Raw genomic sequence first — 15,246 nt, 5'->3', positions numbered from 1 at the left:
GATCTGGTCTATTAGAAGAACGTCATTTGTATTTGTATCTTTTATGTTGTCTTGTTCTGTTCTTATTTTTTATATCCTCTGTGATATTGTGTCTGCTGTATGTATGGGAAGTGCTGATGTGCTCTTTTCTTCATTATTTTCACAGCGCACACCCACACATCAACAGCGTGGATTTCATCCACTACATCTACAGTATGACAACGACTACAAAGCCATGATGACTAAGACTAAATTGATATCGTCAAGTCAGTGCCTGAAAGTAATTAGTCTTTGTGAGACAAGGTGAGAGAACACGGCCCCCGTTTAGAATCATCCCGCCGCGCTGAAGGCACAGAGCAGGATTCAGCAATTAGCTGAAATGGAGATTAGCAATTATGAGATTCTAAATGTCATTGTGGGCTGGATGTTGACAAGAAGCAGAAACTGCCTTGTTCAAACGGCCTTGTACTATGAAAAAAAAACAACATGGCATTTGGCTGCAGGGCTGTGAAAGATCAAATTCCATTTTGATTGCGGAGAATTCCTGAGAAAGTCGTATATATATATATATTGATGTTGCTGTCGGCAGAAACCTCAAATTTCATGTTTTCTTTTACGTTTGAATGAACTACTTGCGGGCATACTATTGTGTCGGCCCTAATTGCTCTGGATGTGCAGGTTGCATGGTCTCCTCCGCCATTGGTGTGTGAATGTATGGGATGAATCAATGTAATGCACATGTACAGTATTATGTGTAAATCGCTTTGGATAAAAGCGTTATAGAAATGCACCATCTACCATAAATACATACAGAGATGCATTTGTATGGATTATTCTGAAACTAGAACATCAAGTTCAATCGAAAGCCATTTTCCGTTTCTTTGTAGTCGTGGTGAAGAAGCAACGGCAGTGAGACAGACATCGTTGCCTCTATGGTGATCACACATAATCACACAGGTTTCCACCCGCCAGAGTCAATATATATAATGTAATATATACTGTATTGTCTCTGTCGGGGTGGAAACCTCATATGTCCAAAACGGTTTCCTTTCAGGATTCACTTTAAAAAAATAGAATAAGTAGCAGATCTCTACAAGCTGGAAACGCGGCGCGAAGCCGCTACCTTTCTTTTGACGCTTTTGAGTGACGCAAGTGAGGCGTTATAAACACAGTTTAAATATGGAGATAAGAGGTTTTATGCCCGACAGCAACGAAACAATGTACGGTAATCAAACCCCGTTGTGAACATAAAAAATGAGTGCCTTTCCTGATTAAAAACCTTGATTTTCATGCGGGGGCCGAGGCGCGGGCCGAGGCCGAGGTGCTGTACAGGAAATTGAAAGGCCCTTTTCATACAGTATATACAGCCACAGACACCGTGCATGGATGGAGTGGAGGGCGATTAATAGTCAGCTACGGTTTCAGCAGAACGCCAGATGCTCAAGCTATTGTTGCGGCGCGAGATAGAGAGTGAGAGAAAAAAAAAAAGGAATTCATGTTGAAGTTGTGTCATTTCTCAGAGAAGAGAAGGAAAGGTCATTTCCAACCCCCCACTACTTCACTCCACTTCACTCTACTACTCCACCAACTCCTCCGGCATTACCGCAAAATCACAGCATTCCTCACTCGAGCAGCTGGTGAAGTGAAAGGGACCTTGGTTCTGCTGCGGCTGTGTGTGTGTGTGTGTGTGTGTGTGTGTGTGTGTGTGTGTGTGTGTGTGTGTGTGTGTGTGTGTGTGTGTGTGCCGGTCATAACTCTGAGTGGAATAAGGGGCCGTGGTGTGTAACGGTACTCCCTCTTCCTTTGGTGTGGCGCCCAGGTGGCGCCTAAACCCTAACACCTTTAACTTAACCAACACTATGCCTAAACCCTAACACCTTTAACTTAACCAACACTATGCCTAACCCTAAACCCTAACACCTTTAACTTAACCAACACTATGCCTAACCCTAAACCCTGAATCCTTTAACTTAACCAACACACTATGCCTGAACCTAACCTTAAGCCTGTAACCTCTCCAACACTATGCCTGAACCTAACCTTAAGCCTGTAACCTCTCCAACACTATGCCTGAACCTAACCTTAACCCAAACCTCACAGTCAGAAACTATGCCTAAACCTAACCTCAAAACCATGTCGACCGGGGCGACGAAACACTGGGCGGCGGTCCGGAGGCGTAACAGCTCTACCTGCAACCAAAGCGTGATTCATGCCTTTAAGGAATAGATTCCAATAGAATTCTGAGGCAAAAGGTCCTTTCAGATGGGCAGCGATTAATGCACCTAGTAATTCATTTACAATGAGAGACCTGCGTTTTTTTTCTCTGTACGTGTGCCGAACTAGTTGTGGGGCGATAACGCAAGCGTATTTACATCATGGGCGCGGTCCCGTGAACTTGTCGCACGCATGCTCGTTTCGTGCACGCGCCCGGGACCGACTAGACTGTTGAGCTTTTTTTTCCTTCTTTTTACCGCTTGTGTTGTCGCGCTCCTCATGAGCAGACCTGGAGCAGACAACATTTTAGAGCTTTTAGGCTAATTCTAAAAATGTGATTGAATGATCGAAGTATTTATTAAGGTGTTAAAAAGGTCTTAAAATCCTTAAATTGCTAATTCAATGTCATCTGGGAGAACAACTTCTATACAGCATCATACAACAAGGCCTGCCAATAAAGGCAAAAATGATGGTAGTGTACAGTGTACACACACACACAGACATTCACAACAACACACACACACACACAGACTACTCTTGTATAGTTTCCACTGACGTCACCACCACCGTCCATACCTTCGTTGTGAGCGTCCTCCCTCCGCTGGCTGCTGATTGGCTCCCGCCGGACGGCAGACCTGCGGTAGACCACGTGCACGCGACCCTTGACCTCCACGTCCTGCTGGCCCTTCTCCAACGGCTCGATGAAGAACTCCCCATTATCAGTACGGATCAGACCTGCCTGGAAGGAAAGAGAGAGAGAGAAAGAGAAAGAGAAAGAGAGAGAGAGAGAGAGAGAGAGAGAGAGAGAGAGAGAGAGAGAGAGAGAGAGAGAGAGAGAGAGAGAGAGAGAGAGAGAGACAGAGACAGAAACAGAGACAGAGACATAGAGAGAGAGGTTTTCCAAATTAGTCCACCACCACACCGTCAACCAACTGTTGCCAGAGTTTGTGAGATAAATAAGCTTAGAGGTCTATGAAAACATGAGGCCCCGAAAAGAAGCGACTATAGGCTAACATGAGCACTTTAGTTTAAACCTATATATATATATATATATATATATATATATATATATATATATATATATATATATGTTTGAAAATAGCAGATAAGCTCACAACAAGATGTTGGGGGAGTGACATTTTTTAAATAAGTTTTAAACACACTTTTAACAGCACAAATCTGGTCAGAAGGCGATACACAGACAATTGCATATTAATTTGGCGGGGCCATCCTTGACATGCAAAACGTTTAAGAACCACTGTTTTTATAAACAACCCCCCACCCCCCCCCCCCCCCCGCCCAAACCCAAAGTCGCTTAGAATAAGCAGACATGGTAACACTGTCCACCCCCCCCAACCCGTTTACTCCCCCTCTTTGAAGGGGAGTAATTGCGCGCGGAGCCTGTAATTACAGCGTGGGCCCTAATCAATTGGGGACGATTTAGTCCAGAGCTGAGCGGGGCTGCGTGACGCAGGTAGACCTAATTGAGAGGTTTTCCATGGACTTTACCAAGAGTTGTTGGCCATTTCTGCGTCGTCTACCCACGTCGGTGAGACCACATGAAGCCTATATCCTGCCCCATTATAGGGCTGACATTTTACCTGGCAGATTGTCGCACACATAATCGCGTAAATAAATAATAGAGAATTTAAAGGACCACTTCATCACTTTTCAACATGTCATCATATAATTGGTCCTCACTGATGATCATGATAAAATGGCACAATTATGTTCTACTCATATAGTCTGTGTCTCATATAGGAGGGCTGTGGGCAGTTCAGAAACCCGTCCTCCATCATCGTTAGGCAGATTTATTTTTCAAAACAAGATTTAGATTTTTGTTATCATGTGAACGATGGCTTCCATTATCGCACAGCAACTTTTCAGGAATAGAAAGCCTGACATTTTCTATTAGCTTGGATTCCCCATCGATGATGTCACTGGTGGACGGGTTTCTGAACTGCCCACAGCCCTCTACCTATGAGACAGACACAGACTATAGAGAAGAAAAACAAATATTCTATTTTATCATGAACATTAGTGAGGACCAATAATATTAGACGAAGACAGATTGAAAAGTGGTGAAGTCGTCCTTTAACCCATTCTGAACGGGAACCCATTTTGGTGTTAGCATCATGTTATGCTTTAGCTATTGAAAAATAGCAGATCTACAAGCTCATAGCGCGCCACCGAGTGGCGCGCTACGAGCTTGTAGGTCTGCTATTTTTGAAAAATCGAAGAACGACTGACATTTTTAGAATCTGATCTCGGGTCAGAATGGGTTAATCAGACCAGTGTGTGTCCAGCAGTGGAAACATCGTATGAATCTGATCTCAGGTCAGAATGGGTTAATTGTGTTTTTTCCCCCTCGCGTTGAACATAAATGGAAATTATGGAAACTTGTATACTTTCAAAATACAGTAGGCTACAGTTCAACTGAAGACAAAGGGTGTCAGTGTCTGCATTCTCAGTTTCATTTTAAAACAAAGAACTGTCAGCTGCAGTTAATTAATTCGTGACACGTGCTCCGTGTCTTTCACACCTGCATGCGCCTTGAGATTAATTGAATATCGAGGGAAGAATATAGAAGAGCCTTGAGTTGTGACCATCTGGTGAACAAAGAGATTATAAATACCATCATAACTTTGACTTTACACCTTGACAGCTACTATTATACTACTATATAATAAAGTCTTAAATTTTTTATGAATAATTCATCATTTGTTTATTTATATAGACTATGCTGTAATATTCATGAAATACAGAACTATATGTTCCTTGGGTATAAGGAGAGTTGGGCTGTTGATTTATGGTACAAACCAAAACTAGGAACATATCGTCTTATATAAATAATTATGGCCCCGAGCCTTATGTTACACAAAATGTATCCAAAAGTCAGAGATCTTTTTGTGCACAGCTGCATTCTGGGACCTTACCATTAGCTTTAGAAACGGGTAGATTCATTGGTACTCCTGAGGAGGACAGAGTGTGTTTAGTGTGTGATTTGAAAGAAATTGATGATTTGTTTTACTGCCCATTATATGAAGAATTATTATTGAATTTGTATTATTTTGTTAACTTTTTCTGGTTAGAGGACCACGAAAAACTGGAGTTTTGCTTTAGGAGACTTTTTATGCAAAGCGTGGGAAAAAAAGGCAGAATGTTTTGTTTGTGTAAAAAAAAAAAAAAAATGTTTCTTTTACACTTATGCAGTATTGAAGCAATGATTTGTATGGTGTGTCCTATATGTCCATGTGGACTGGACGCCTTGGGTGCATGACACAAAAATAAAGAATCTATCTATCCATCTATCTACACATTAGTCTCTGCTACAAATCTTCTCTTCTGGGGCGGTCCCTGCATGACACAAAACATTTTAAAATGGTCCAAGGCAAATACATAAATTATTATTTGGCGGGTCCTCCTGAGCACGAAAACGTTTGAGAACCACGTGATTTTAGGACACACATTTAGAATGGACCTCACAGGACACTCCACTAACTGACACCACGGACGGAGCGCAGTGCGCTGAGTGAATGGACCTCACAGGACACTCCACTAACCGACACCACGGACGGAGCGCAGTGCGCCGAGTGGCAGGAAAGAGAGGAGAGGGCAAACATTTATACGGACACTGATTTCCATGAGCTAAACATCCTCTTCCTGGCCATCTTTGTTTTAGAACTTAAGTGATTTAACGTAAATATTTGTGATGGATGGATAGTCTTATTGGCTGTGTGCTCAGGACCAGATTGTCAAAAGCCTCCTCCCCCCCCCCCCTCCTCCCCCCAGGGAGGGGGGGGAGAGACCCTGCGGGGGTCTCCTCCTCCTGACCTACAGTAATTAGGAAAATGTTTTCTAAATCCAAACAGTTTTCTCTCCTGACAAACTTCCATTATGTTGCTATATATAATCAGTGGTGCTCAAACCTTTTCACGTCAAGGAGGCATATATTCACTGAGGGAGACACTATAGGGGCCATGTGTTCACCAACATCAGATATATTCACTGAGGGAGACACTATAGAGGCCATGTGTTCACCAACATCAGATATATTCACTGAGGGAGACACTATAGGGGCCATGTGTTCACCAACATCAGATATATTCACTGAGGGAGACACTATAGAGGCCATGTGTTCACCAACATCAGATATATTCACTGAGGGAGACACTATAGGAGCCATGTGTTCACCAACATCAGATATATTCACTGAGGGAGACACTATAGAGGCCATGTGTTCACCAACATCAGATATATTCACTGAGGGAGACACTATAGGGGCCATGTGTTCACCAACATCAGATATATTCACTGAGGGAGACACTATAGAGGCCATGTGTTCACCAACATCAGATATATTCACTGAGGGAGACACTATAGGGGCCATGTGTTCACCAACATCAGATATATTCACTGAGGGAGACACTATAGGAGCCATGTGTTCACCAACATCAGATATATTCACTGAGGGAGACACTATAGAGGCCATGTGTTCACCAACATCAGATATATTCACTGAGGGAGACACTATAGGGGCCATGTGTTCACCAACATCAGATATATTCACTGAGGGAGACACTATAGGGGCCATGTGTTCACCAACATCAGATATATTCACTGAGGGAGACACTATAGGGGCCATGTGTTCACCAACATCAGATATATTCACTGAGGGAGACACTATAGGGGCCATGTGTTCACCAACATCAGATATATTCACTGAGGGAGACACTATAGGGGCCATGTGTTCACCAACATCAGATATATTCACTGAGGGAGACACTATAGAGGCCATGTGTTCACCAATACAACAGAAATCTCCCAGAGAGCAGCAGACTAGCTAGTTTATTGGGACATTTGTGGTCGTAGTGGCTACATCTGTCATTAAAAAAATGATGATATTAGTTTTAAGGGTAGGCTAACTGTTGTATAATTGCGTAAATTTAGGGGGGGGAAATCACAAAAAGTTAGAAGAATACGGACATAGGAGGTGCCCAACAGCGACGATATACTGTAACTATATGATATACTGTACAAGTCATATTCTCTTATCATCATACGTCATCATACATCATCTCATTCTGGACGATCACAATTTGCGTCCTCCCTTTTGTCTTCTATGTTTCTTCAAAGCTAGACATATAGGAGGGGCTGGTTCCATAATTATACTTCCAGTGCAGTGGTGTGTGTGTGTGTGTGTGTGTGTGTGTGTGTGGGGGGGGGGTTTGCAGGTTGCAGGAAAAGAAAGCAATGCCCACCATGCCAGTAAGAATCTGTCTACAGTTCTGTGTATTTCAAGAAGACTATGTATAAATAGACACACAGAGAACAGCGTTGTTGTAGCGTCTAAATTTAAATCACGTCAAAGAAGGGTCATCATCATCTCTGGACTGATAACACACACACACACACACACACACACACACACACTGTGAAGGGGTGGGTGGGGGGGGGGGTCACAGGGCAAGAGAGGTGACAGAATGGCAAAGGAATTCTGTTCCGAATCCGAACCAGGAAATTCCAAGTAAGAGTGCACTAGGCCTATACTGTATACTTCCTCTGGGGTTGGTTTTTGAATAGCCAAACATATAAATGGATACATATTGATGCTATATTAACCAATGTAGGACTGAGACCAGATTCTACAAATGTCTTCGAAATCTTGACAGTTCATGGACCCCAGACATTATTTGCTCACCGGACCACACATTGAGAACCAATGGTGTCAATGGTACACCGAGGCACAGGACCAAAACATCTGGGAGGGAGACCCATACAGAGGAAACAGATGTAAACATGTGGTGTAGACTGACTGACTGACTGACCGACTGGGCCTCACCTGAAATCCAGCCCTCTGTCTGAACCCATATATATTATAGGCCTACGCCTGTGACTGTGTACAACCATCAATGATCTATGTTACAGTATGCATGCATGGCGTCTGTCTGCCTGCCTGGAAAAAGTTCTGTGAATTTAAAACAAATTCAAAGATTTTTTTTCATTCATGATTACCTGTACAAGCCGTTTGTACTTTGATGTGTTTAAATTCCATGAATCAGAAAACAAAGCCACTATCCATCTACAAGCTCACAACGCGGCTCGACGCATTGTGAGCTTATAGATCTGCTATTTTCACTATAGGTTGGGTCCCCTGGGCCCGTGGGCAAACATCTAATTTCCCTTTTGGGTTCTTGAGCTAAAACGTTTGGGAACGTTTTAGCTCACAGCGTGAGGCATGAGTCTTCCACCTTTGGGAACGGTTTAGCTCACACCTCACAGCGTGAGGCATGAGTCTTCCACCTTTGGGAACGGTTTAGCTCACACCTCACAGCGTGAGGCATGAGTCTTCCGGCAGTTGCCACTGACCTCTTAGGGGAAAAAAGGCAAACACATCTAACCTCCAGAGCTCACCCACACACTACATTCCACACGCCGGTAAAAGCAACTTTGAAGGTGGATATTCATGTAATTCAGAGGGCTGTCGTTTTGGCTCTGCGAAGCTGCATAGAGGCAGCAAGGTCTCTTTATATACATGGTCAGTATAACTCTTAACAAGCCATTAATGAACCTACAGTATAGGGCCCCAAAATAAATCACCTTTTTCCCCCCTTAGTCTATTAAATTAGTCAAGGACCCTCCCATTATCAAGGACCGACTGACCACCCATCTGACCACTTAGCATGACTTTACACAAGGTCAAAACGCTGGTGGATTACTTAACTCATCGATACCTGGCAGTTGACGTACGGGTGTCACGGTGTGGTCACGGAGGTAGGACTCAAATGCAGAACGACCAGGCCAGGCCAGGCAGAGAAGTGAATGTTCAAGAGGTTTATTTCTCACATGGAAAAAACAGGCAACAGAACACAGGTGGCTAGGGTTACACTAATACAGGGAGGTGAGACAAGGCAGGAGACAGCAAACAAGGCAGACAAGAAACACTAGGAACAAAACTACAAAATAAGGTACCGAACACAAATACAAGTAATAAGTCCCAAAACACAGAAGTCCCAAAACACAGTCCAAGGGCAGAGGAGCGAACCGTGACAACGTGATAACTCGTTTTGGACAGAAAACGATTTCCGTGCACTTTTTCTGCCTTACTGAACTATGACATCCGGCGAGATAAGACTCAACATCCGTCACAAATAGTTGCACCCACAGGTCAGGGTGGGGGGGGGGGGGTGCATGGCTGCCTGGTTTAGGGTCGTTCTGGTTGGTGTGGGGGGGGCTATAGGCGGAAGAGGTGTGTGCACCTTGGGAAGGTAGTGTCACACACACACACACACACACACACACACACACACACGTGGTGGGGGGTGCATGGCTGCCTGGTTTAGGGTTGTTCTGGTTGGTGGGGGGGCTCTAGGCGGAAGAGGTGTGTGCACCTTGGGAAGGTGGCGTCGCACACACACACGCACACACACAAACACCCGCACACGTGTCACGCACGCATGCACACACACACGCACACAATCTAAAAATGGAAGAAGAGCCCAGGGCTACGGATGCCTGCACTAACAATGTGCAGAGGGAAATCAATGTCTTCACTGTCATTCCAAGAAGCTTAACCTGCAATTTGAGGCCGATTGTTTTGAAACGTATAATTTCTAGTTCCAGGCGTGCACTTTGTTGATCCATAAAGGAGAGAGAGAGAGAGAGAGAGAGAGAGAGAGAGAGAGAGAAGTTAATCCCTTCTGTTTTTTCTCAAACTCAAAGATCTGGAGCCGTTCCTGAGCCCAGCTGTCACCGGAGGTCACGCAGTTTATGAAGTCACACCGATTCAATTCCCAGAAGCAACATTCCTTTGTATATTTTAGGTTAAAAAGTACACACACACACACACATGTACTATAGAGTCAGGCAGTCAGCCCTTCCATGGGAGCCATTTTTAACATGCACGTTCAAGGTTAAAGGTGCTGCAAGTTATATAGGTATCGTTGCTGTCAGGCAGAAACCTCTTGTAGTAGTAGTGTGTGTGTGTGTGTGTGTGTGTGTGTGTGTGTGTGTGCCTATAGGCAAGCAGGCTATTGTTATTGCACTCCAGCACTTAAATAGTTTAAAGATGTTCGCATCGTTCAACAACTCTATCTATTCTCCCCTCCGATTGGCCACCGAAGGCATTTGTGCACTTTGCCCTCATCTGATTGGACAGTATACAGTGACATCATACCCAACTCAACTCTTCTAACTGAACAATATTCCTACAGAGATAGGCAACCACGTCTGCAATTCCGCAGGATTTGCATCTTTCTAATTTATTTGATTATTTCTTTTAGAAATCGACATGATTGATCATACTATACAGCATCACTCAATCCGCTGGTTTAGTTTAATCACTTCCAATGGGCTATAATTATGCACACAGAATAACTCTTCCTACTTCCGGGCCGCACCCCTACAGTACTTGCTTCACACAGGTGTTACCAATGATACTAATTAACCCATTCTGATCGGGAACCCGTTTTGGTGTCAGCATCATGTTATGCTTTAGCTATTGAAAAATAGCAGATCTACAAGCTCATAGCGCGCCACCGAGTGGCGCGCTACGAGCTTGTAGGTCTGCTATTTTTGAAAAATCGAAGTACGACTGACATTTTTAGAATCTGATCTCAGGTCAGAATGGGTTCATCAGACCAGTGTGTGTCCAGTGGAAACCTCGTATGATTCTGATCTCAGGTCAGAATGGGTTAAGGCTCTGATCCATTTAGGGTTCTCAAACTACTTCATTACAGATTTCGCTTGGTTAAAGTGTATAGAGTAGGTCTACTTCATTACAGCATTACTGGGAGGAGCTGACCTGCTGTCATAACAGAAATGCATGCATGTATATAGCAATGCATGGATAATCCCCAAAGCTGTTACACCTGGCAACAGCTAAACACACATGAAATAATTAAATTGTCACACATACCTGCTGACATGTAGACTATACAATGTGTGTGTGTGTGTGTGTGTGTGTGTGTGTGTGTGTGTGTGTGTGTGCGTGCGTGCGTGCATGTGCACCGACTGTGTGTATTCCTACACTTGTGAGGGCCAGACACCCCCCCCCCCCAGAAGTACAGTAGAATGTGTCTATTGTACAGTTTAATACTCATGGTACCGTCACAAGTCATGAAGAAAGAAGAAGAAACAATAATTCCATGTAATAGTGCATTGGGTGCACATGGTTCTGGAAGATACAGTCTATAGAAAACAATACCAGCGCTCACGTTGTATCCAAAAGGATTCTTGTTTATTCAGTTTCCCCCATAGCAGCATGCAACAAAAGGGACGTTTCGGCCCAGAGGCCTTCCTCATCGTACATCTGAACAGTAATGCAATAGGTGTCACTTATAAAGGGGACCTATGGGTGCCACGCACAAAACCATCTGGGTGCTCTTAACCCATTCTGACCTGAGATCAGATTCATACGAGGTTTCCACCGGACACACACTGCTCTGATGAACCCATTCTGACCTGAGATCAGATTCTCAAAAACGATTTTTCAAAAATAGCAGACCTACAAGCTCGTAGCGCGCCACTCGGTGGCGCGCTATGAGCTTGTAGATCTGCTATTTTTCAATAGCTAAAGCATAACATAGTGCTAATACCAAAATGGGTGCCCGCCCAGAATGGGTTAAGTATACATACAATGGTTTGTTTTAGGATTAAACATCAATACTGCACTGGAACACAAGAGGAACACCACCAGCCCCTCTTTTTACAGTATTCCTGCAAACATTCACGGATAAAGCAATTTGTGCAAAGAATTTTCCATCTTCTCCGATAGATGGAAAACTATAGTTTTCCAAACTCGACCCGCCGGCCGCAGCCAAAAGGGGAGTTTGATCCCCCAACCAGTGGCGTGAAGTAACTAAGTACATGTACTCAAGTACTCTACTTAAGTACAGTTTTGAGGTAATTTCTCAGAGGCAAATATTGTACAAAATTTATGCAATTACTTGATACTGTAGTTACTTCATACATTTTGATTATAATAATAAAACTTGTATTAATCTAACCACTCTACATTTCTGCGTACTTTCTACTCTTGGTACTCTCAGACAGTACATTTTGATGCCAAAAACCTTTTGTAATTTTGAATACCGAACTATTACTTTTACCAACAGAGTATTTCTACATAGTGGAATTTCCTTTACCTAAGACCTTAGATTTAGTTTTTGCACTGGATATTCAAAAATGGCAGATCTGTCTGCTATTTTTGAGTGGTGCTAGCCACTCCTATAGACAGCAATGTGTGTCCCTATGTGTACGTGTCCGTACACGGAAATAGCGTTTGTTGACAGTACAGTACAGTACAGATGGGTCTGGAACAAAATATTTTCAGATGGGGGTCCACGGCCAAATACAGATAATTCAGTGGTATTCAGTGGTAGGGAAGTTTAAGGACCACTGATAAGTTTGTCAGAAAACAGTTTTAGAACAGGGGGATTTAGAACAGGGGTTCTCCCCCCTGCCCTCCCCCCAACGCTACAATAACCCGAATACTACAGAAAATACATCATGACATACTGTACTGATACTGAATCCAGAAATAATCATTAACACCTAGAACGCCCGGGGTTATTTAATCCATTACATTATAGCGCCCAGTCCATTTATAAACACGGACCACTATAGCGACGGATGTGAATGTGTGTGTAGCAGCTAACAATAGCCACGCCGCTTCAAAATCGATCGCCAACAACGGGAGGTAAGAATAAATCTATCGCGACTATAGCGCCTGGACTGCGGAGGGCCGTCAAACACAGGATCATAATTAGACGGGATGATTTAGATCGTGAGTTATTAATGTTTTAAGATTTTCTTTTTTGCTAAACAGGGGAGTTTTTCGACGACGTCTCACTCTTACGCAACATGGAGGATTGCCCAACAGGCGCGCTCCCAGACTGTGTAGCCTGCATGCGATCCATTTTCACATCAATAAACTTTGTCTTTTGGACAATACTTCGTCCTGGGCGTCGGGCGTTACTAATAGATAAGACGAAGACACTTCGTCCTGGGCGTTCTAGGTGTTCAGGAACGTTTATGCATGTGCTATCATGTCATTGTAAACTCTTCATTTCCATTTCCAGCCATTCAGAACCCGTGTATAGAATTGGTCCTCAGGTCTCAATGGGTGAATGGGTTAAGTAAAAAAACTAAATGCGAGTCCTTTTCTCCACCATGTGATCCCCCAGCTCTGTTGCTAGGTGGATCTGTCTCCATTTAACCCCTGCAGCCCTGCCTCCTCCTGTTGCTAGGTGGAACCCTCTCCATGTAACCGATTGGGAAACAGAAATAGCAGCTCTTCCTCCGGCTGCAGTTATCCCAGTTGCTCGTGTTTCCATCATCACGCGTGAAATCCAATCTGTGCCAGTTCCCAAACGCACGAGCGGTGGGAAAAGTACTCACTTTTATTTATTTTTACTTTAAGTAAAAGTATCGATACTCAAAAAAAAACCTAAAGAATATTTTGTTATGGTTGGATAAGATTGATGCATGATGCTGCATTGATAATATGGTACCATTATACGAGATATGGCAGACGTTGATCAAATAAATTATGTCGAATAATGCAGGTGTTTAACAATAATTTAACTCTTGAGAGCGTAAAATGAAACCAAATGGACCCACCATTTGGTTTCATTGTACACTTCCTCAAGGACCACTGGTGGTCCCCGGACCACTGGTTGGAAACCACTGCCCTATACTGTACATACAGTACTATACAGCGTCACACACAACAAGTATCAAAAGTATAGCAGAGCCGCGACGCGTCTCAAGCTCGTCCATCTGCCGATTTTGATACTTTCGAAATTGAATCCGGAAAAAGTAAACCGTTTTGGGACATCATAATATGAGTTCCGTTCCACCTCGACGACAGACATATATATATATCCAAAGGCCATCCAGTTTAAGAGGCTTAGGGACCTTTAGACCGGGCGATAGACAGTGTATTCTGCATGTGGCATGTCCTATCTGGCATGATGATATGTGCTGGGATGCCAGAGGATGAGGCAGTGTTGCTCCTCTGGGCACATGGCAGGGGACCAAAGATCACGTAATGATCTGTTACTGCATGCGGCGCTGATGTGATGTCATCATACCACCCTAGCAGAGAGAGGATGTCTCTCTCTCTCTCTCTCTCTCTCTCTGTCTCTCGTCTCTGTGGGAATAAGGCTCTGGCATGCCGCTGCACAGCACAGCAGAGTCCACAGAGTCACAGCCAGTAATGCTGGAAGAAAGTTACAGTACGGTGGAAGAAGTATATATATATATACAGTATATATCTGCTATTTTCAAATACTGGAATAGGAATTTGACTTATGATTTACACCGAGTTATTAACATTTACACGACTCACGGCTGCGAAGACTGAGCGGAACTAAGTGGGGAGAGAGTCAGATAATATCCGCTTTATAAGCATTCAGACGGAAGCATTTGAAACTTGCGATGAGCTTGTAGATCGGCTATTTTGGGCCTGCGACGGCGCGCCCTGTGTCGCGTGCCTGGAATATATAGCCGATCTACTATTTTCGGTTGCGTGACGACACCCTCACTCGCGAACCAAGTATAACTTTATAGTTTATAGCCGCCAAGTGTCTTCCCGCATCGGATGTTCCTCCTCTAGTCTGCACGTGAGCCACGCTTTCAATCTGGCACCCACTTTCATCTAGAGATCATCAGTTGTCTCCTGCACTTTACCTCCATCTCATCAAGCACACACACACACACACACACACACACACACACACACACACAACACTACCTCCATCTCATCAAGCACACACACACACACACAACAATACCTCCATCTCATCGCACGTGCACACACACACACACACACACACACACACACACACACACACACACTCTACTCTACCTCCATCTCATCAAGCGCACCACACACATCAGAGCTGTGATCTCTGCCCGTCGCTCACACACACACACACACACACATCAGGCGCACATCTCTGCAGACTAAATAATTTGCCTATGCTGGAGGAGCTGACAAAATACTCCTCTGAAGAAAATAAAAACCGCAAGCGCAGACACGTCCGTGTT

General features: G+C 43.9%; 1 protein-coding gene across 2 annotated transcripts in view; it reads right to left on the bottom strand.

Moving 5' to 3' along the window:
* adamts14 (ADAM metallopeptidase with thrombospondin type 1 motif, 14) overlaps window positions 1-15,246 on the bottom strand; it is a 90,524-nt gene that overhangs the window by 66,273 nt on the left and 9,005 nt on the right. For both annotated transcript variants that reach the window (XM_080789685.1, XM_080789684.1), the window contains exon 3: window positions 2,770-2,932. In XM_080789685.1, coding sequence (XP_080645811.1) covers window positions 2,770-2,932 — 163 coding nt within the window. The remainder of the gene's footprint in view (window positions 1-2,769; window positions 2,933-15,246) is intronic.

Source organism: Protomyctophum bolini (assembly GCF_963924005.1).
Source record: "Protomyctophum bolini genome assembly, chromosome: 18".
Classification (NCBI taxonomy): Eukaryota; Metazoa; Chordata; class Actinopteri; order Myctophiformes; family Myctophidae; genus Protomyctophum; species Protomyctophum bolini.
The sequence above is the reverse complement of the archived record's forward strand: the minus strand, read 5'-3'. Positions and strand labels throughout refer to the sequence as shown.